This window comes from Oratosquilla oratoria, chromosome 23, assembly GCF_046742065.1.
Source record: "Oratosquilla oratoria isolate Oo_2021 chromosome 23, ASM4674206v1, whole genome shotgun sequence".
In the NCBI taxonomy this organism is placed as follows: domain Eukaryota; kingdom Metazoa; phylum Arthropoda; class Malacostraca; order Stomatopoda; family Squillidae; genus Oratosquilla; species Oratosquilla oratoria.
This window is the reverse complement of record NC_134799.1, coordinates 19,839,048-19,860,803: the sequence shown is the minus strand read 5'-3', so window position 1 is coordinate 19,860,803 and position 21,756 is coordinate 19,839,048. Positions and strand designations below refer to the sequence as shown.

The 21,756-nt window shown below is 40.2% G+C and overlaps 1 protein-coding gene across 9 annotated transcripts in view; it reads right to left on the bottom strand.

Moving 5' to 3' along the window:
• Window positions 1-21,756, bottom strand: part of gammaCOP (coat protein (coatomer) gamma) — a 132,126-nt gene that overhangs the window by 84,376 nt on the left and 25,994 nt on the right. For 5 of the 9 annotated variants that reach the window (XM_076206835.1, XM_076206827.1, XM_076206829.1 and 2 more), the window contains 3 exons: window positions 14,374-14,609; window positions 7,589-7,708; window positions 278-444 (listed from right to left, as the gene is read on the bottom strand). In XM_076206835.1, the coding sequence (XP_076062950.1) occupies window positions 278-444; window positions 7,589-7,708; window positions 14,374-14,609 (523 nt within the window). Of the gene's footprint in view, window positions 1-277; window positions 445-7,588; window positions 7,709-14,373; window positions 14,613-21,756 lie in introns of all 9 variants that reach the window. The other 4 variants (XM_076206834.1, XM_076206826.1, XM_076206828.1 and 1 more) reach the window with 1 other exon arrangement.

Here is a 21,756-nt window from a genome sequence, read left to right as displayed (position 1 = left end):
GAGGAGGAAGAAGGAAGAGGAGGAGGAGGAGGAGGAGGAGGAGAAGGAGGAGGAGGAGAAGGAGGAGAAGGAGGAGAAGGAGAAGGAGGAGGAGGAGGAGGAGGAAGAGGAGGAGGAGGAAGAGGAGGAGGAGGAGGAGGAGGAGAGGAGGAGGAGGAGGAGGAGGAGGAGGAAGAGGAGGAGGGAAAAGGGGAACTACAAAATTGGTGGCAGTATTGTGAATTCCAGATACATATTACTTGGTACAATTGACAGTAACCTGGCTTGGGTAACTTACTTGTCTGAGCTCAGAGCTTCCTGGACCTCAGAGACCCAGCGCTTGACCACATCTGGTGACTCGTTCATGATATGGCGACAAGACACCAAAGCAGCACTACTGACCCCTGGGGCTTTGTCCACAATAGCCTGTTTCATGTATCGCTCAATGGCTTGCATCATGGTGGCCTGGTGAATAAAGAATTCTGCTTTAGCCAGCAACCAACAACTAAATCACTATGTAACACCAAAATAAAATCTGTTCACTGTTCTGTATGACAAAATTCTTGTGTGCCAACAGAGCAAATAGATCCCCTTTGATTTAGCACGAGTTTGTAAGGTTACAAACAAGAAAGGTATACACACTTTGAATCCTAAAACAATAGAAACAACAATTAGTAAGTGTGGTTACTGCATATTATTTTCTTGAAAATTTCAAGGTCACAACATAAAATTTTATTCTGGGAATGTATTCAAGTTAAATTTTGTAACAGATATAGGTATTTGCTATGTCCATATAAAAGCAGTCTCCCTTCAAGCCATTGATCATCTTTCAAACTTTCTGAGAGCAGCAATATCTAAGTACCCTGTTTGGGATCTTGGCTGCATGTTATTGTGGGGTTAAAAGCAGCTTAGTAGCATGCAGCTCAAAATTTTGGGTCTATATGGGGTGTCCCTAAGGACCAGAGCCAGACATCATTTTGTCTGTGATATAGGAAATCTCTATTAATAGAGAAATGATCCTACTTTATTATACTGCAACTGTTTATCCATTATACTGTAACCCCACTCTTAATACTGGCCTGTACCACTTCTCAAAATATTCATTTGCTTTTTTGCTGAACCCTGTGGTAGGGGGGAAAGAATACTGCAACAAAGTGTTCCCACTCGAGTTCTAAAAAGTGACAAAAATGGAATGGAGATAGGACTAGGCATAGGCATCCTAATCTCTTAGGCCCAAAGTCAACATTCATATATGTACATTATTTATATACATATACACATACATATACCAAAGGCTTCCCCCTTACAAGGGAGGTAGCCAAAAAACAAAGGCATAAAAACCATTCCCAACCATTCCATCCCTAATACTCTCCACTCCCCTTCACCCTCTACCCTCCCTCTTATCTTGGCACTTCCTGGATGACAGGTCATCCAGGAGGTGACTCAAAACACAGCACATCCACAGCAAGGCCGCTTCATTAAATCAGCGACCCCCCCTCCGTCCCCTCATGCAGAAAAGGAGAAGATGGGGAGAAATCCCTTCAAGCTGCATCAAATTTTTCTCATACATACTATCTCACCCACCATCCCTCCATCCATTCCACCTCATGCATCACATCATCATCCATATACAACCATTTTCCATTCACCCCATCTTCTGTCCTCTCCCGTCCTTCCTCAACACATTCCCCTCTTCCCCAAAGCCCCTTTCACCCCATCCATCCATCTCATCCTAGGTCGCCCCCTCATGTTCACTCCCTCCACATCTGCCTTCCATACCTCTTTTACTAGTCTTTCTTCACTCATTCTTTCCATGTGTCCAAACCATCCTAATACTCTTTCATCAACCCTATCTCCCAACTCCCTTCCCAACCCTGTTCTCCTTCTCACTCATCCACCCATCTCCACTCCCTTACCACCACCGTTCTCCTCCTCACCTCCTCATTTCTCACTCTATCCAGACTAGTAACCCCCATCATACTTCTCAGACACCTCATCTCAAACACATTAAAACTCTTTCTCTCTTCCTCTCTTATGTTCCATGTTTCTGCTCCATAAAGTGCTGTTGGCATAATCACTCCTTCATACAATCTCCTCTTAACCACTTCCATATGGAGAACGCCTACGTAGGCGGCATGAGGAGCAAGTGGGTACTCGATGATGCCGACGTCGGCATCTTGATTATATTTATTGTAGTCGTACCTACATAACTTCCATTCTCTCTAAACTGGCTTCATCATATTTTCTATGGGTATCAAAATACACGGGTGAAAGAGAACGAACGATTGAGCACTGACTTTATTTTTTATAATGCAATCATTATGACGCAACATTGCACATCGGGCAGCTAATGCTGCCAGATGTGCGATGTGCCCCGGAGTGAAGAGGATCCATTCCCAAATGTCTATTTCTCATTACACTTTTTAATTCACCAAGGCATTTACTCGCTTCTCACAATCTACAATCTACCTCCAACTCCACTCAACCCTTTCCTGCCACATTCGCACCCAAGTATCTAAAACTATCCACTTCCTCCAGTCACTCTCCCTTAATACTCACTTCCAGTCTACTGCCACTTTCACCCCTTGTACATCTCATCACCTTACTTTTACCCACATTTATCTTTCACACACTCTCCCAAACTCTGTAACCAACTTTCTCAATCCCTCCTCTGATCCTGCTACAAGCACAGTGTCTTCCGCCAAACAACCATGTAGTTAATGAATGGAATAAACTTCCTGCACAGGTAGTGCAATGTAGTCAGTTCGAAGCTTTAAGAATCATTTAGATAAACACCTAAGCAAGATGCTGTGATGATTATAATTTATTTTATATTATTTGTTTTTGTTTTGTTTGTCTGTCTGATTTTCATTTATTATTAGTTATATGTCAATTTATTATTATTTACTATTTACCTGTGTTTATTATTTAACTATACCTATGCATTTATTTATGTATTTTATTTGTTATTTACATTATTATAGTTTTTATTTATTATTTTATTATTATTATTTTTTGCATCCGACCTAGATATGGACCAAAAGGTCTCCTGTCGGCATGCTCCGCCTTTGTAATCCTTTGTAACAGCTGGCTCACCTTCCACTTTTCTCCATTTTCTTTAACCATCTCCAATCCCTGACCCACTACCCTTGCATTTACCTCTCGTACCACCCCATCCATGTATAAGTTGAACAACCAGGGTGACATTACACATACCTGTGCGAAGTCACACCTTTACCTCGAACCATTCATTCTCTCCATTTCTAATCCTGACACATGCTCTACTACTCTCATAAAAACTCCTGACAGCTCCTAAAAGCTTTCCTCCTATCCTGTATATCTGCTAAACCTCCCACAGTGCCTTCCTGTCTAACCTGTCATAAGCCTTTCCCAGATCCATAAAAGCCCAAAAAACATACTTTTTCCTATAGCTTTCTCACATATCTGACTTACCACAAAAATCTGGTCTACGCATCCTCTACCTGTCCTAAATCCACACTGTTCCTCACCAATTACTCCCCCTGTTCCTCTCCTAATCCTTTCAATCAAGATCCCATAAACCTTCCCAACTACACTTAAAAAATTAATCCCTCTGAAACTACTACTCACACTTATCCCACTTTTCCCTTGTAGAGTGGGACTATACAGGCACTCCTCCAGTCCTCTGGCACTATCTCCTCTCTCCAACAAACATTAAGTAACCTCACCAACCAGTCCACCATCACTGTACCTCCTTTTTTTTTAGACATTCTGCATGGCATCCATCCAGACCAGGTGCCTTACCTGCTCTCATCAACTTAACAACATCCTTCCGTATTTCTCCTCCATTTTCCTCACTCATCACGGTCATTTTCTTAGCACTTCCCACTGCAACTATCTTTCCCTCCCTACCCTCCTTCACATTTAGCAACTTCCTAAAATACTCTGTCCATCTTCCTCTTACTTCCTTCTCTTCCATTATCATTTCTCCATCTGCATCTTTTACCTTTTCTTCTCTACTTGATTCGCCTCCTCTTCCTCTCTTAATTTCTTTAGCAAATATATATATACATACATGAAAAAGAGCAAAGGGGCATAAGAGGGTCTAGAAGTTTTCCAACCAGGTCCCTAAATTTGGGTCTTTTAATGTGTGGATGCAATACAGATGAGAGTAAAAGGGAAGAGATAGACAGTATGTTTGTGAGAACAAAGATGAATGTGTTGGCATTGAGTGAAACTAAGTTGAAAGGTAAGGGCAAGTGTGCATTTGGGAGTAGTCGGGAGGGTACTTGAAATGAAGAGAGGATGACTGAGAGAAGGGGTAGCTATACTAGTTAGTGAAGAGATAGGCAAACACAATGTGTGGGGTGGAAGGTTTCTTTAAGGTTAATGTGGATGAAGGTGAAACTGGGAAAAGAGATGGGGTTTTAGTAAGTGTATATGGGCCTGGTAGTGAGAAGAGTGTAGAGGAAAGGGAGGCTTTTTGGATGGATTTAAATGAACACATACAGGGTTTAAGGAGAAATGTCAATGTAGTGGTACTGGGATATCTAAATACTAGGGTAGATGAACTAATAGACAAAGTGGTTGGAAAGAGTGGAGTTCCAGGAAAAAATTATAGTGGAGAGTTGATGGTGTAGATGTGTCTGGAAAGTTGATGATTGCAAATACAGTGTTTAGAAAGGTCAAGCATAAGTACACATGGGAGAGGATGGTGGATAGAAGGGTGGTAGCTTTAATGGACTATATAGTGGTAACCAGGAGGATAGTAGAAAGAGTTTTAGATGTTCATTTTCTAAGGGGAGAGAGTTGGGAATATCAGATCATTTTTTGGCAGAAGGTAAGTTGAGAGTGGAGGATAGATGGAGAAAGAGGAAAAGACAAATGGTAGGGAGGTGCTTAGAAAAACTGCAAAAAAAAAAGAGAAAGAAAAGGAGTACAAAAAGCTGAGAGAAGAGTGGGGCAGAGTGAAGGATAGGGTAGAGCTAGGACTGGAGGAGGAATGGGGATGGTTCAAGGAGTCGCAAGATGTGTAAAGATGGTGTGTGGAACAAGGAGGATGGGAGGAAATAGAAGGGAGGGTAGTGAGTGGTGGGATGATGAAGCAAAGAAGGTTGTAGAAGAGAAGAAATGAGCATTCACAGATTGATTACAAAATAGGACAAGAGACTTGTATGAGAGGTACAAAGAAAAGAGAAGTAAAGCATAGCATAAAGGAGGTAAAGAGGAGAGTAAATGTGAAATGGGATAAGAGGATGACAGAAAATTTTGGAAGTAATAAAAAGATGTTTTGGAAGGAAATTAAGAGGGGAAGGGGAGGCAAATCAAGTATAGAAGAAAAGGTAAAAGGTGCAGATGGAGACCACAGTAAGAGGAAGATGGGAAGAGTATTTTTGGGAGTTGCTAAATGTAAAGGAGGATAGGGAGGGAAAGGTAGTTGCAGTGGGAAGCACTAAGAAAATCAATGTGATGAATGCGGAAAATGGGAGGGGAAATAAGGAAAGACGAGGTGAAAGACATTATTAAAATGATGAGAGCAGGTAAGGCACCTGGGTTAGACGAGTGTCCTGTGGAGTGTCTTAAAAAGGGAGGTAAGGTGATGGTGGACTGGCTGGTGAAGTTGTTTAATGCTTGTCTAAAAGAGGGTAGAGAGAGGGAGGACTGGAGAGGTGCCTGTATATTTCCACTTTATGAAGGAAATGGGAACAATTATGAGCATAGTATTTTCAGAGGGATCAGTTTGTCTAGTGTAGTTGGGAAGGCTTATGGGAGGGTTATGATTGAGAGAATTAGGAGAGGAAGAGAGGGAATATTTGGTGAAAAACAGTGTGGCTTTAGGACAAGTAGGGGTTGTGTGGATCAGATTTTTCTGGTAAGGCAGATACATGAGAAAGCTTTAGGTAAAGTTAAGGATATTTTTTGGGCCTCTATGGATTTGGAAAAGGCTTATGACAGGGTAGACAGGAAGGCACTGTGGGAGGTATTGTAGATATATAGGATAGGAGGAAAGCTGTTAAGAGCAGTCAAGTCTTTACAATAGTAAAGTTGGTGTTAGATTTACAAATGGAGTAGTTTGAGGTTAAGGTGGGACTTTGCTATGTCACACTGGCTGTTCAATTTATACATGGATGTGGTGGTGCTAGAGGTAAACACAAGGGTAATGGGTTGAGGACTGGAGATGGTTAAAGAAAGTGGAGAAAAGTCGGAGACAAGCCACTTGTAGTTTGCTGACAATATTGCACTTGTGGCAGGATCAGAGGAGAGATTAACGAAGTTAGTGACAGTTTGGGAAGGTGTACGAAAGAAGGAAGTTGAAACATGGGTAAAAGTAAGGTGATTAGATGTACAAGGGGAGATGATGGCAGCAAACTATAAGTGAGTATTAAGGGAGAGAGACTGGAAGTGGATATCTTCAGATACTTGGAGGCAAACATGGTGGGAAAGGGAGGAGTGGAGGTGGAGATAGAATGTAGATTGAGAGAAGCAAGTAAATGCTTTGGGGGCCTTAAAAAGTGTAATGAGAAATAGACATTTGGGAATGAATGCTAAGAGGAGATTGTATGATGGGATGATTGTGCTGACAGCACTGTATGGGGCAGAAACATGGAACATAAGAGGGCAAGACAGGAAGAGATTTGAGATGAAATGCCTGGGAAGTATGGTAGGGGTTACTAGGCTGGATTGAGCGAGAAACAAGTTGAGGAGAAGAGTGGGGGTGGAAAGGGAGTTGGGTGATAGGGTTGATGAAAGAGTATTGGGATGGTTTGGACACATGGAAAGAATGAGTGAGGAAAGATTAATAAAAGAGGTGTGGTAAGCAGAGGTGGAGGGAGTAAATATGAGGGGACAACAAAGGATGAGATGGATAGGGTAGAAGGGGCATTAGGAAAGAGGGGAATGTCTGTTGAGGAAGTGAGAAGACAGAAGATAGAGGTGACTAGAGAATGGTTGTGTACAGATGATGCTGTGATGCATGGGAGTGTGTGGGGGAAGGGGGGTGAGGGAGTATGTGTGAATATTATGAAGCAGCCCAAAGGGATTTCTCTGTCTTCTCTTTTTCTGCATGAGGTGATGGAGAGAGGAGGTCACTGATTAAATGAAGCAGCCTTACTGTGGATGTGCTGTGTCTTGCTACATTACTTCTGACCCATGGCAATGGGCAAGATGCAGGGATGACCTGTCACCCAGGAGCCAAGAAAAGAGGGAGGGGTAGTGTATGGGAGTGGAGTATGTAGGGATGAAATGGATGGGAGTGGGTGACTTTGGCTACCTCCCTTGTAAGGGGGAAAATGCCATTGACGTGTGTGTACTATGAATTTCCATATATACCAAAGGCCTCTTCCCCCCCTATAAAGTAGGCTGGCTACCTCCCTTATAGGAGGGAAGAGACCTTTGGTATATAATTAGACTACAAGAAATGAAGCTGGGAGAGCAGTATACATTCAACACTCCAACTCACCTTGCAATTTACTCAAAGACAACAAAAATAACCCACAGCAAGAGCATGCTTTCAAACCTCTCCTATCAAACTAATAAAAAATGCCATTGCTATCATTATTACAGAGTTCCACATCATACTATTGTTTTATCATTCTTATGCCTTTCTATTTCATTCCACCTCTGAACTTACATCTGTTATCTTGCAGAGGGCCCTGATGGCAGGGGCACGGTACTGGTCTTCCTTTCCAGTCATGTCCTTGGTCAAGGAAGATGTTACAATAATGGTGTCCTCTGCAGTAATGCATAGTTCCTGCAGAAGATTAAAAATTATGAATAAAAAAGTTATCTAGCTTAATATGATCTCACTAAATGATATAAATGATTACAGACCAAATGATATGAATGATTATATACAGGTAGTTCTTCATTTACATAAGTTTATTTTACACAAATATGGTTTAACACAACTGATAAAAAAATATATTTTATTTGAATTATGTGATTTCTTTGAATTAACACAAGTTGGATCCATTTTTTTAAGATATCCAAAAATCCTCCATTAGAAGCTATTTATCACTAGAATGTACAGTATATCCAAATACATTACATACATTCATGGATAGAATGTTTCAGCTGTTTTTGAATGAACAAATAAAATTTCTACTGGAGTGCAAAAAATAGTTTTATGTGGTGGTCACCTTGGTACCCTCATGCCCCCCCACCCCCCATTTACATGATGCCTCTCAGTCTCTATATCAACAAAGAAGATAACAATGGTACAGTGTACAAATCCTTTTGAGTAGAATATGCTCTTCCACTTAAAATACATTTTGCCCCAGTGTCAACCACTTCAGAGATAGGCAACTGATCCATATAACTATGAACCTCAAGCACTCATCCGCCTGTGGCCCTGACAACATAAGTAACATCCACCTGAAACACATTGGACCACAAGGTATACATGCACTCACAAACATTGCAAACTACAGCTATTCACACAACACTATACCTGACATCTGGAAGCAAGGGAAAATAATCACAATCCCAAAACCCAATAAAGACTCAACAATCCCAACATCACACCACCCAATCACACTTCTCTGCACCCCCTCCAAAGTCATTGAACGCCTCATATTTCAACTCATCACACCACATATTTCCCTTGCTGAATCACAACACTGTTTTAGGCCACTACATTCCACACTCTTCTAATAAACCTCTCGGAAAGAATATTAGATGGCATCAACTCAGATAGGCCCCATTACAGAACACTTCTTATAACATTAGACATTAGTAAAGCTTCTGATGCTACCCCCCACCACAAACTAACAAACAAAATATATAACACAGACATGCACAATAACACCAAAAGATGGCTGGCCAATTATCTGGCAGGCAGAAATGCTTATGTGTCATATAATGGCCAATCATTGCACATCAGAAACATTAAGAATGGAGTACCACAGGGCTCTGTTCTATCCCCAACACTCTTTAAATTATACATGCATGATATACCCACACCAAACACCTAAGAAATACAAATCTCTTCCTATGCAGATGAAATAACAATCACATGTACACATCATAACACAAAGCCACAGAAATAATACAGCCATACCTTGATACACTCATCACATGGTTTATTACGAACAGACTCAAAATAGCCCCAGCCAAATCTACAGCAACATTTCTCACCAACTGAACCAAAAAAAAAAAAAAAAAAAAAACATTCCTCAACTCTATATCAACAACACACACACACTGAAAATTCTTGGTGTAACATACGATACATGTCATTTCAACAACACGTCAAACATAAAAATCAAATGTACGCCTAGACTCAACATACTTAAATCAATCACTGGAACAACATTTGGAGAAAACAAAGAAACTAATACTGTACTACAATATACAAACAATGCATATGCTCAGTGATGAATTATAAGAGTCCAGCATGGGCACCTAATCTCAGTGAGATGCACCTCAACACCCTTCAGACCATACAAAAAGCATTAAAAACAATTACAGGCTGCACATATACATCACCTACAGACCACCTACATTATGAAACAAAAGTCCTCAAAGTCAAGGATCACCTTGACATGAGAGGCACACAAACACTTGCTGCAGCCTCCACAAACACAGCACACCCACTACACTACACAGCAGAACACACACACACACACACACCAAGAAATATAAAAACACACAAATACCTATATCACACACAAATACTCTCTTCTCTTCCTCCAAAACCACCAAATACCAGCCTCCGGAAACATATTCATTGTCACATCACTCACTGCTCCATTAACACCCTAACAGACAACACATTGCTGCATGCCAGACCCCCTGATATCCATCCCTCTGAATCCTTTCTCCCATGAAAGGACTGAGTCCATCTGGCCAGACTGCAATGCGGCCACCACCCAGCACTTCTAAGCTACCAGAAGAGACTGGATGACTGCATTGTGGACAAATGCCCTGGATGTAACACTTCACCCCATACTATTTGACACATCATGGAAGACAGCATTATACACAATCACACACACAAACAACACAACATACACTCTATAAAGGATTTGTGGGAAAGCCCTGTTTTGGCCGTGGCATTCCTTGGGGAGACAAGACTGCTTGGACAGTCTAGAGAACAACAACAACACTGAAAGGTAAGGAGTTGGGAAGAGACAGCAGCAACTAAAGGGATGATCTTTGAATGGTCACTGTTCGTCAGTCTTTGGGATTTTTAAACGAGTGCTTATGAAAATAGGACGAAGTATGTCTGGGGATTGAACTATTTTCTGCTCTAAACTTCAAAATCTTGGAACACTGATCAGAAGAATGGCTACACTGTCCATGGACAAGACAGTAGCTAGATTGAGGCTGAAATGACCTTGAAAAGTCATGTGGGATGCTAAAGAGGAATTAGTGAAATGTCTATGTACAGGAGTATGCTTAGAATTTCACTCATGATGCTTACAAAGGACACAGAAAACACTAGAATGACCTATTTTATTACAATACGTGCAACGTAAACATGTAGATGCAGATGGAGATGAAGGAGTACTCTGCGTAGGTGTCAAAGGCAGAGGTGGTGGAGAAATAGGAACCTCTGGAGTCTGCTGTGAATAACTAGGTAGTACAGGAGCTAGCAAAGCACAAGGTGGCAATTCTTTTAACTTTTTAGAAAGCTTTGTTGCAAATGTTAATAAAGACTCATCTGTCTGATAACTAAGAGAAGAAGCAATCCTTTGCTCATATGGAGCGAGGAACAAAATGTGGAATAGGTACACCAGAATAAGTCCGAGTCTAATATAACATAATTTTTGTCTACCCACTTTAAATGTATCAATGAATCTAATGCTTCAGAGGCCACCATATTGGCTCTAGCCTGAGCACACATAAAATCTTTAGTGCCCATTGAGGAACAGAGTACTTCAGCCAACCTGAAGCACCAGAGAAAAATATCACCTACCAGGTTTGCATCAAACATTAAGAAAATTCTCCCTGAAGGTGGCATAATAATAGTTTAAAGTTCTAGGGTTGACACTTGAAACTGACATCATCTTAGAGGCAAGTGAGTTCGGTACAAGTTGAGTACTGTTCCTCCATTACAACATCTTCTGGTCCTGGAAATCTGGTTGTTTTGGGTTACTCTGCAGTGTCTGCCAGCTAAGAATTTCTTAGACATATCTTGTTGTGGTTATCTGTTTCTATGACCTTTTTGATAGTTTGTGTCTAGGTCCTCTCCTAAATATTTTGACTAAGCCCTTCACAAATCTTATACACATTTTAGCAAACACACACTGATCAAACACTGTTTTCTACGAGTTAAACACTATATGAGGACAGAGCCTTTATTTGTACAATGTTTTGCTAATTACAGCTTTTTCAAGTACAAGTTGAGATACACATGCTTGAGATTAAATAGTGTCACAATTTTTTAATATCATTGTGACACCCGGCTCGCTGTCTCCCTTTCCCATTTTCTTTCGTCCGATTTCTTCCCATTTCAGTCATTCATTCCCTATACTCTGGGGAATTACCAGTCCTTAAGACTTCTAGTAGCTACTTCCTGTCCTTTCTCCTTCTCCTTCTCATCCTCATCAACTGTCGTGCCATTTTGACAATCAATTACAATGCCTTAACGAAGTGAGAGACTTCTAATTATTTAGAGAACCCCCCCCCCTTTAGATTCAAGTGTTCTCACACGACCGAGGCCAACGGTTTCCGCACCCAAGCACAAAGCGACCTTGTTCCAGCTTCGTGCAAAACCCCCCCCCCCTGTGTGCTGCCACATATTTGTTTTAACCTAGGCAATTAGAATAATTAGGATCGTAGCTAACCTGCTCGTGAATAGTGTCTACCTCAAGGAACAATTGGAACTGTGTCATCTTTCACATAAAGATTATTCGTAGTACCCTTCAACACTAGTGGCGGGAACGTAGAAGTATTGGCAACGTTGGATGCTAACTGGCGGGCATTTTTGACCTCACATGCCGCGGGACAGAGGTCAGTCTTCACATCGGGTTCAACAAGGGAGGTCAGACCGCTCATTCTCGGAAGTCCAATTGTGTCCTTTCCTCCCTCATGTGACTATTAAGAATTTTCATCCTTAAGTGACGATCGGGTATCAAGTGATTTGGGTACAGACCCCTCCCGCCAGAATTCTACAAAGTGCAGTACGATTGACCAAGAATACGTCGGTGAAGTGTCGCTTACAAAGCCCATCTCAGCGCCCGTCCTTAACCATCAAGCTACGAAGTCGGTCAGTTGCCCACTCCGATCCACACGAAATCCGTCGCCCCCCAGCCCCCACCAGAAGCGGAGCCGTGCCGGTCGTAACTCAGCAGGAGACCGCGCCAATTGAAGACGTCTCCACACGCAAGACACATAAGTTAAGGTGTTTTAGTATAAGTTATAGCTAGGAATCGCGCGCAGGGAATAGCTGGGATGTATGTGAAATCCAGTTAATTGTTAACTCACATTGTTAATGATAAGTAGTATAATTCTAGTGTCTAATTATAGAATTAATTAATCCATTAAAACTCACATTAGGAGTTCTGGGTTTCATTAGCCTAGGACGGTTCACTTAATGAGTTGCCCCATCAACCCCTCTCTTTGATTTACATTCACGCTCGCTGGAGGAAGCGCGAGTGGTCCCGGATGGTGATACAAATCTCCTGGACTTCGGTTCCCCAACTGTAGCTATCCTCCTCCTCCCTTCATCACTCACTTAAGGTACGTATTACCCACACCCTCTCATCCATCACCTCCTTCCACTGTCTAGGCAATTCGTGTCAAATAGGTGGAATGGAGGGAATGGGGAAAGAAAGAGGTAGGGGGGAAAGAAGAATAAGAACAAGAAGAATAAGAATAAGAATAAGAATAAGAATAAGAATAAGAATAAGAATAAGAATAAGAATAAGAAGAAGAAGAAGAAGAAGAAGAAGAAGAAGAAGAAGAAGAAGAAGAAGAAGAAGAAGAAGAAGAAGAAGAAGAAGAAGAAGAAGAAGAAGAAGAAGAGGAGGAGGAGGAGGAGGAGAGGAGGAGAAGGGAGATTGAATACTGGGAGAGGTTAAGAAGGCTGGCCCAAACGTCCATGGGCAAATTGCTCACAAAGGGTGGTTAAAAAGATGATAAAAGACATCACAAGGATGAGAACATACAACAACCAGACACCGGGCACCAAAGCTAGTGTTTATCGTATTCTGTGCTCGGGATGTGATAATAGTTTACATCAGAGAAACATCACGCAACCTGAATACACGAATATGTGAACACCGTTACGACATCAGTCATGATGTCAACACCAATGTATGTGCGACATATAGGAACAGGGAAAACCATTTGATGGACTGGGAGAATACAGAGCTGCTGATACAAGAACCCGACAAGATCCGCAGAAAGTGTTTGGAAGCAGCAATCATTCAAGGAACTAACACTATTGAACAAAATAGGGGCATGTTCAACATCTCGCCCCACATAATTCCTCTAATATCCATGGCCAACAAAATTTTAAACCACCCTTTGCAAGCAATTTGCCCACAGATGTTTGGGCCAGCCTTCTCAACCTCTCCCAGTATTCAATCCCCCTTCTCCTCCTCCTCCTCTTCCTTTTCCCCCTACTTCTTTCTTTCCCCGTTCCATCCATTCATCTTATTTAATCTCAAGCATGTGTATCTCAACTTGTACTTGAAAAAGTTGTAATAAGCGAAACGTCATACAAATAAAGGCTCCGTCCCCATATGGTGTTTAACTCGTCAGTCTTGTCGGCAACTGCTACTTTCATGAAAACTGTTTTCTATGTTGTGTTTGTGTGAAACAATTTCATGACACCAGTTGAAAGTAACTGGAGCGCAGGTGCTGATTAGCAACTATCCATATGTAAAAAGGTAAAAGAAATAAAAATAAAGTTGACAAGAGGGAAATCTTGAGCTTGGTCTGTGGACCCAATCTCTGCCCCTTGGGACTACACATCTAGATAAAGGTCAGGGGGGTGGACAGCTTTTGAAAACAGGAACCAAATAAATAATTATCTCAACTGTATATTGCAGTCACTACAGGCAGGTACCCACTACTGGTCCCTTACAAAGGGGAAATGACCTTTGGTGTTTCTGAATGTTTACAAGTCTGTCCTACAAGCATGTGATCACAAAACTGCTAGTTAATGGAGGTGTTATCTAGTTCAGTAAAATTATCTGGCAGAGGCCAGAATAAAATTCATAATATGGCAGTTGTTCCTCTAGTCACCAATGGTCATTATTTGCTTTTTGATTCTCTTATCTAAGTCAATTCCTACCTTCCCTTTTATTCCTTTCTACCTTTATCTTACTATTTTCTAAACTGTTTTATTACATGCCCCCTACTTAATTCCCCCCTAAGAAAAATACATATATATATATATATATATATATATATATATATATATATATATATATATAATATATATAAATAATATATAAAACTTACTTTGATACCAAGATAGACCAAACGTCGAAGAACAATATCATTACTCTGGAAAAGCTTGGTCATAGCGAAGAAGGCATCTGTGGCTTCCTTTGTTCCCAAGTTCTCCCCTTGGTTCAAGAGATACAGGATCTTGGTGAGAACATGGGTGCTCTTCTTGACATTAACAGGAGTCTCATTGAAGGCCCTTGCCTCCTGAAGCACAGACGTTTTGTCCAGGTTGTGGTATGGGTTGCCTCCTCCTTGGAGAAAACAAAAAATATCCTATAAAACATGTATTATATCCATAACTTCTTGCACAATTTCTTTTTTATATTGCAAATATTCATAATTTACATGAAAATAAATAAATAAATAAAACTCCAAACTATCTGTGTGCATACATGGAGAAAATTTCTATTCTTTGAAGCTACAAATGAGGACTTATTTCTGAATGATGGCCCATGATATCACCAATCAATCAATTTGCAATGGGTCTCTCTTGTAAGAGAGCAATGTCCCTTACATAACTACTGACAGCCATTAGGTTGGCCCAAAAGTCACTCTTGTTGTTTAGGTAGGGCAACAAATGAGCAGTGTAGGTTGAGGTGTTCCGTGTTGTTTGTTTGGGTACGGCAAGAGAGGGCCAGCGTAGGATAAGTTGTTCTTTGTCTTCCATTTAGTGAATGCATATTTGTATAAATCACAAGGTAACTCATAAACAAATGATAAACTATGGCCTATTTTAGGCTCTATTGTGATTATCACACTATCTTGTTCAGAAATGACACAATCTTCAACTCCAACCCAACATGGATGAGCTAGAAGTGTTCACGTGCATGTGTACTGAATATACACATGTGGTTATAGATAACCTCCTCTGACCACCTTCCAATCATCATCACCACCAAAACAAGATGCACCCCAGCTGGCCACAGACACACTTACACCAATTACAAGAGAGCTAACTGGGAAGCTTTTACTGAAGAGACAGAACAACATTTTGAAACACTTAACAGTACACCAATCACAAACATAAACAATGCTGTGCATGCTTTTAATACAATCATACAAAATGCAGACAAGAGATACATCCCTAGAGGCAACAGAAAATCACACAACCCCAACTTCACACCAGAAATCCAAGGCCTCATCAGACAACGTGACACACTTAAACACGATACCCCCACACCTATCCCTCAAAACATAGCAGACCAAATACAAACACTAAACACTGTGATTGCCAATAAAATACATGAACAAAAAACACAAAATTGGCAAAACTTTATCAATACACTTGATCACAAAACAAACACCAGCAAATTGTACAAAACACTCAACAGCATCACACTATCCAACACTAATACTACACGCTCTCACGCAGCAATAATCACAACAATAGATAATCTACCCTCAAACAGACAACAAGCAAACGCACTCATACGTCATTTTGCACAGACGAGCCATCTTACATCTCACCCTGACGACCGACGCACCATTCGACGTAAGAAAGACTTCCCCACAGACTCAGACTATACATCCTTCATAGACAGTCAGACAAAACTCATAATGCATAATCTCAAGCACTCATCTGCCTGTGGCCCTGATAACATAAGCAACATCCACCTAAAACACATTGGACCACAAGGTATACACGCACTCACAAACATTGCAAACTACAGCTATTCACACAACACTATACCCGACATCTGGAAGCATGGTAAAATAATCACCATTCCAAAACCGAACAAAGACCCAACAATCCCAACATCGCACCGCCCAATCACACTTCTCTGCACCCCCTCTAAAGTCATTGAACGCCTAATACTTAAACTTGTCACACCATATATTCCCCTTGCTGACTCACAACACGGTTTTAGGCCACTACACTCCACAAACACTCTTCTGACAAACCTCACACAAAGAATTTTAGATGGCATCAATTCAGATAGGCCCCACCACAGAACACTTCTTATAACATTGGACATTAGTAAAGCTTTTGATGCTATCCCCCACCACAACCTAACAAATAAAATATATAACACAGACATGCACAATAACACCAAAAGATGGCTGGCCAATTATCTGGCAGGCAGGAATGCTCATGTGTCATATAATGGCCAATCATCGCACATCAGAAACATTAAGAACGGAGTACCACAGGGCTCAGTTCTATCCCCCACATTATTTAATCTATACATGCATGACTTACCCACACCAGACACCTCAGAAATACAAATCTCTTCATACGCAGACGACATAACAATCACATGCACACATCGTAACACAGACAAAGCTGCAGAAATAATCCAGCCTTACCTTGATACACTCAACACATGGTTCATCACAAACAGACTCAAAATAGCTCCAACCAAATCTACAGCAACACTTCTCACCAACTGGACAAAAGAACACAAATACATACCTCATCTCTACATCAACAACACTCTAATACCACACACAAACACACCGAAAATTCTTGGTGTAACATACGATACATCCATGTCTTTCAAACAACACCTCACAAACATAAAAAACAAATGCACACCTAGACTTAACGCACTTAAGTCAATCACTGGAACAACATTTGGACAAAACAAAGAAACTAATATAACAATATACAAACAATGCATACACTCAGTGATGAATTATGCGAGTCCTGCATGGGCTCCTAATCTCAGTGAGACACACCACAACACCCTTCAAATCATACAAAACAAAGCCCTAAAAACAATTACAGGCTGCACAAATACAACACCTACAGACCATTTACACCATGAAACAAAAGTCCTCAAAGTCAAGGACCACCTCGACATGAGAGGCACACAAACACTTGCTGCAGCCACCACAAACACATCACACCCGCTACACTACATAGCAGAACACCCACACACACCAAGAAACATTAAAACTACACCCAAAGACCTTTATTACGCACAGATACTCTCTTCTCTTCCTCCACAACCACCAAATACCAGCCTCCGGAAACATATTCATAATCATATCACTCACCGCTCCATTAACACACTGAAAGACAACACACTGCTGCATGCCAGACCCCCTGATATCCACCCTTCTGAATCCTCTCTCCCACGAAAGGACAGAGTCCACTTGGCCAGACTGCGATGCGGTCACCACCCAGCACTTCTAAGCTACCAGAAGAGGCTGGACGACCGTGTTGTGAACAGCTGCCCAGGATGTAACACTTCACCCCATACCATACAACACATAATGGAAGACTGCATTATACACAATCATGCACGCAAACAACACAACATACACTCTATAAAGGATTTGTGGGAAAACCCAGTTTCGGCTGTGGCCTTCCTTGGGGAGACAGGACTGCTCGGACAGACAGTCTAGGGAACGACAACAACAACAACAACCTCCTTGAGCCTTGTATGTTTTGGATTATTCAAATATAGCCATACTATCTTTCTTTATTTACACACTAAACACCTTTAAGCATTATTATCCCAGTGTAAAATGTAAACGATCAATAAAACCTTCCTAAAATTATATTTACAGTACTGGTACACTTAAAACCAGTGTTTCCATTCTATTTCTAGGAGCATAGTGCTGCAACTCTATTACAGCAAATAGCTTTTAATTACTTTCACAATCCACCATTATCACTACAGCATGTCATTACTGTTCTATCACTATCCCTACTTTGAGATTAATTTTCAAAAACTGACAAATTGATATTGCCTTCTTAATTCCTACAGTATTAATTTTCTATATGACTTAATTTTGACAGGGACTTGGTAATATATCTACCCTAGGCCCAACTGTAATGTGAGAGAATGAACGTTAAATATCAGTGACCCAATAAGAATGCCAATCTACACTGCTGGAGTACAGGGCAGGGTATCTGAAGTCTTCCAATACTCCAGAAGTACTGTTAAGTACGTAATTATTCTGATACTTTTTATGTAAATCAACTATTCAATCCAGTTAGATTATGAAGAAAATTATGATAATAGAATTTCTCATAATTTCTACTTAACCCCTTCCATACAATGATGCCTACATGGGCATCATTGGCATGAGTGGGTATATGAGGATGCCTGCATTGGAGTCTTGATTATATTTATTTTGTAGTTGTAGCTGAGTGATCCCCCCCCATATTCTGTGAACTGGCTTGATCATATTTTCTGTGGTTATTAATAATCAGAGTGAAAGAGAGTGAATAATACAGCTGTAAATTTATATTTCATAATGCAAGTATTGTGATGCATCATCGAATCATTATACACAAGGCAGCTGACATTGCCCACGATAATCTGACTTGTATTGAAGAGGTGAATTTTGTACTTTAGAGAAATTTGTTGGGAGGGCATGACAGTGAAAGGCGGAGAAGACTTGTGGGGTAATGTATTACTGGACATGACCATGGAATATATACAGTGGGTCAGTGAAAACACCTGATATAGAAATAATGAGAGCCGTAGAGACTATTTACAACAGAACCTTAAATTATGTATAAAATCTAATGTAAGACACCAATTGGAAAGAGTGACCATATACTTATTGAGACTGAACTAAAGGAAGAAATATACATGGAGAGAAATGAAAAGCATTGGAAAGGAAGATTGATGTACAACAAAATGGACTTTGATAAACTAAAGAAATTCCTTCAGAATGCAAATTGGGAAAATTTTTACATGGAAGAGACAAAAGTGGAAGAGAAATGGGATACCTTGATGGATAATTATAATGAAAGGGTGAATAGGCACGTACCAAGACAGAAGCTAGAGAGTGTACATTAAATGCTGGTTCAACAGAAGATGCAGTGAGGCAAAAAATAGATGAGACAGAGCTTGGAAAAGATGGAGAAAAGATAAAAAAAAAAACTGGAAAATGGGAAGTATATATAAACTATAGAAATGAGTATGTAAAAGTTCAAAGAGGAAAAAAGGAACTATGAAAAAGACATAGATAAATGCAAAGAGCAACCACATTATAGATAAATGCAAAGAGCAACCCAAACTATTTTCTAGATATGTGAATGGTAAACTTAAAAATAAACAAAAAATGGTGAAACTATGCCAAGGAAATATAGAATACACAGAAGATCTAGAAATGGCCGAAGTCATGAATAATCACTTAAGTCTGTTTTCACTAGAGAGAAGGCACAATACTGGGACGAAGGAAATGAAGTGCGATCTCCCCCAGGATATTGTATGGCCCAGACCGAATTGCAAATTGGATTCTAAAAGAATACAAAGAAGAACTAATGGCCAAATACATAATAAGTTGCTCACTTAAAGAAAGAAAAATACCAAAAGACTGGAAAAATGCTAAAATTGTACCAATATATAAAGGAGGAAACAAGAAAGAACCAACTAACTATAGACCAGTCTCACTAACAAGCACTATGGCCAATTTTGTGAAAAAATCATCGAGAATAGATGGGTAAAACACCTGGAAAAAATAATATAATAAACCCCAAGACAATTTGGGTTCAAACAAGGAAGATCATGTACCACAAACTTAATGTTTTTACTCAAGACTAATAGACATAGTGCAAGAAAGGGATGGATGGGCTGATTGTGCTTTCCTGGACTTGCAAAAAGCTTTCGACAAGGTACCACATAAAAAATTAATAAAAAAAACTGGACCATATAGGAGGGATACAAGGGAACATACAAAATAGATGGAGGACTTCCTGATTGGTAGAAAGATGAGAGTAGTACTCGGAGAAAAATATTCAGGTTGGAAAGAGGTGATTAGTGGAGTTCTGCAAGGATCTGTATTGGCTCCATGAATTTTTGCTATTTATGTGAATGACATGGATGATGATGTGCAATGTTACATGAGCGTCTTTGCAGACGACGCAAAATTGTTGAGGAAAGTAAAAACCGAAACATATTGCAAATCACTACAGGAAGACCTGAATAAGGTATGGAACTACATATACATACATTCATACATATACCAAAGGCTTTTTCCCCCTTACACGGGGGGTAGCCAAAGGTATGGAACTGGAGTCAGAAATGGGAAGCAGACTTCAATATTAAGAAGTGTACCATAATGGAGTTTGGAAAAAGTAAAAATAGAATATCAGGACAATATAAAATTGGAATTAAGGAGATAAAGAAAATGGGATCTGAAAAAGATTTAGGCGTAATTATCTCAAACGACTTGTCCCATGATAAACAAATAAACAAAATTGTCGGAGAATCCTATAACTTGCCAAGATCAATAAAAGTGGCATTTACATATTTGGATGAAGAAATGATTAAAAAAAATATTAATCACACTGACAAGGCCTAGACTAGAATATGCAGCAACATTGTGGTCACCCAATACCAAAAAGAATAAAGAAAATAGAAAGAATCCAGAGAGCAGCCACAAAAATGGCTCCTGCACTTTCAAACTTGTAATATGAGGAGAGACTGGCTAAACTGGAGTTACCAACTCTGGAGCAAAGAAGAGAGAGGAGACCTACTGACCATCTATAGTATCATGAAGGGCACAGAAATACTTGATAGAGAGGCCTTGTTAAACTGGGACAAGAGAAACACAAGAGGACATGGAAAGAAACTCAAAAAACATTGTTATAGAAGAGATCTGAAGAAGAGCAGTTTTCCACAGAGTGGTGGACACTTGGAACAAACTGGACAAAAAAATAGGGTGTGCAAAAACCATTCACGAATTTAAGAGCAAACTAGACACTGAGATACAAAAGCGGGACACCATGATCGTAGCTCCCCTTCCCATAAAATACAACTAGGTAAATACTAGGTAAACACACACACACACACACACACACACACAAGTTTACATACTTGGACGAAGACATGATGAAAAAAATATTGGTTACATTGATAAGGCCTAGATTAGAGTATGCAGCGACATTGTGGTCCCCCAGTACCAAAAAGAATATAAAGAAAATAGAAAGAATCCAAAGAGCAGCTACAAAAATGGCACCTGCACTTGCAAACCTATCATACGAGGAGAGATTGGCTAAACTGGAGTTACCGACACTGGAGCAAAGAAGAGAGAGAGGTGACCTATTGACCATCTACAGAATCATGAAAGGCACAGAGGTACTCGATAGTGAGAACTTACTTAACTGGGACAAAAGAAACACAAGAGGACATGGAAAGAAAATAAAAAAACATAGCTATAGAAGAGAACTGAAGAAAAACAGTTTTCCTCATAGAGTTTTGGACACTTGGAACAAACTGGACAATGGAATAGTATGCGCAAAAACCATTCATGAGTTTAAAAACAAACTAGACACTGCAAGATACAAAGGCGGGACATCACGAGCATAGCTCCCCTTCCCGCAAAATACAACTAGGTAAATACAACTAGGTAAATACACACACACACACACACACATGCACATACATACACATATATATACAGACGCTCCTCAACTTACGTTTTAGTTAT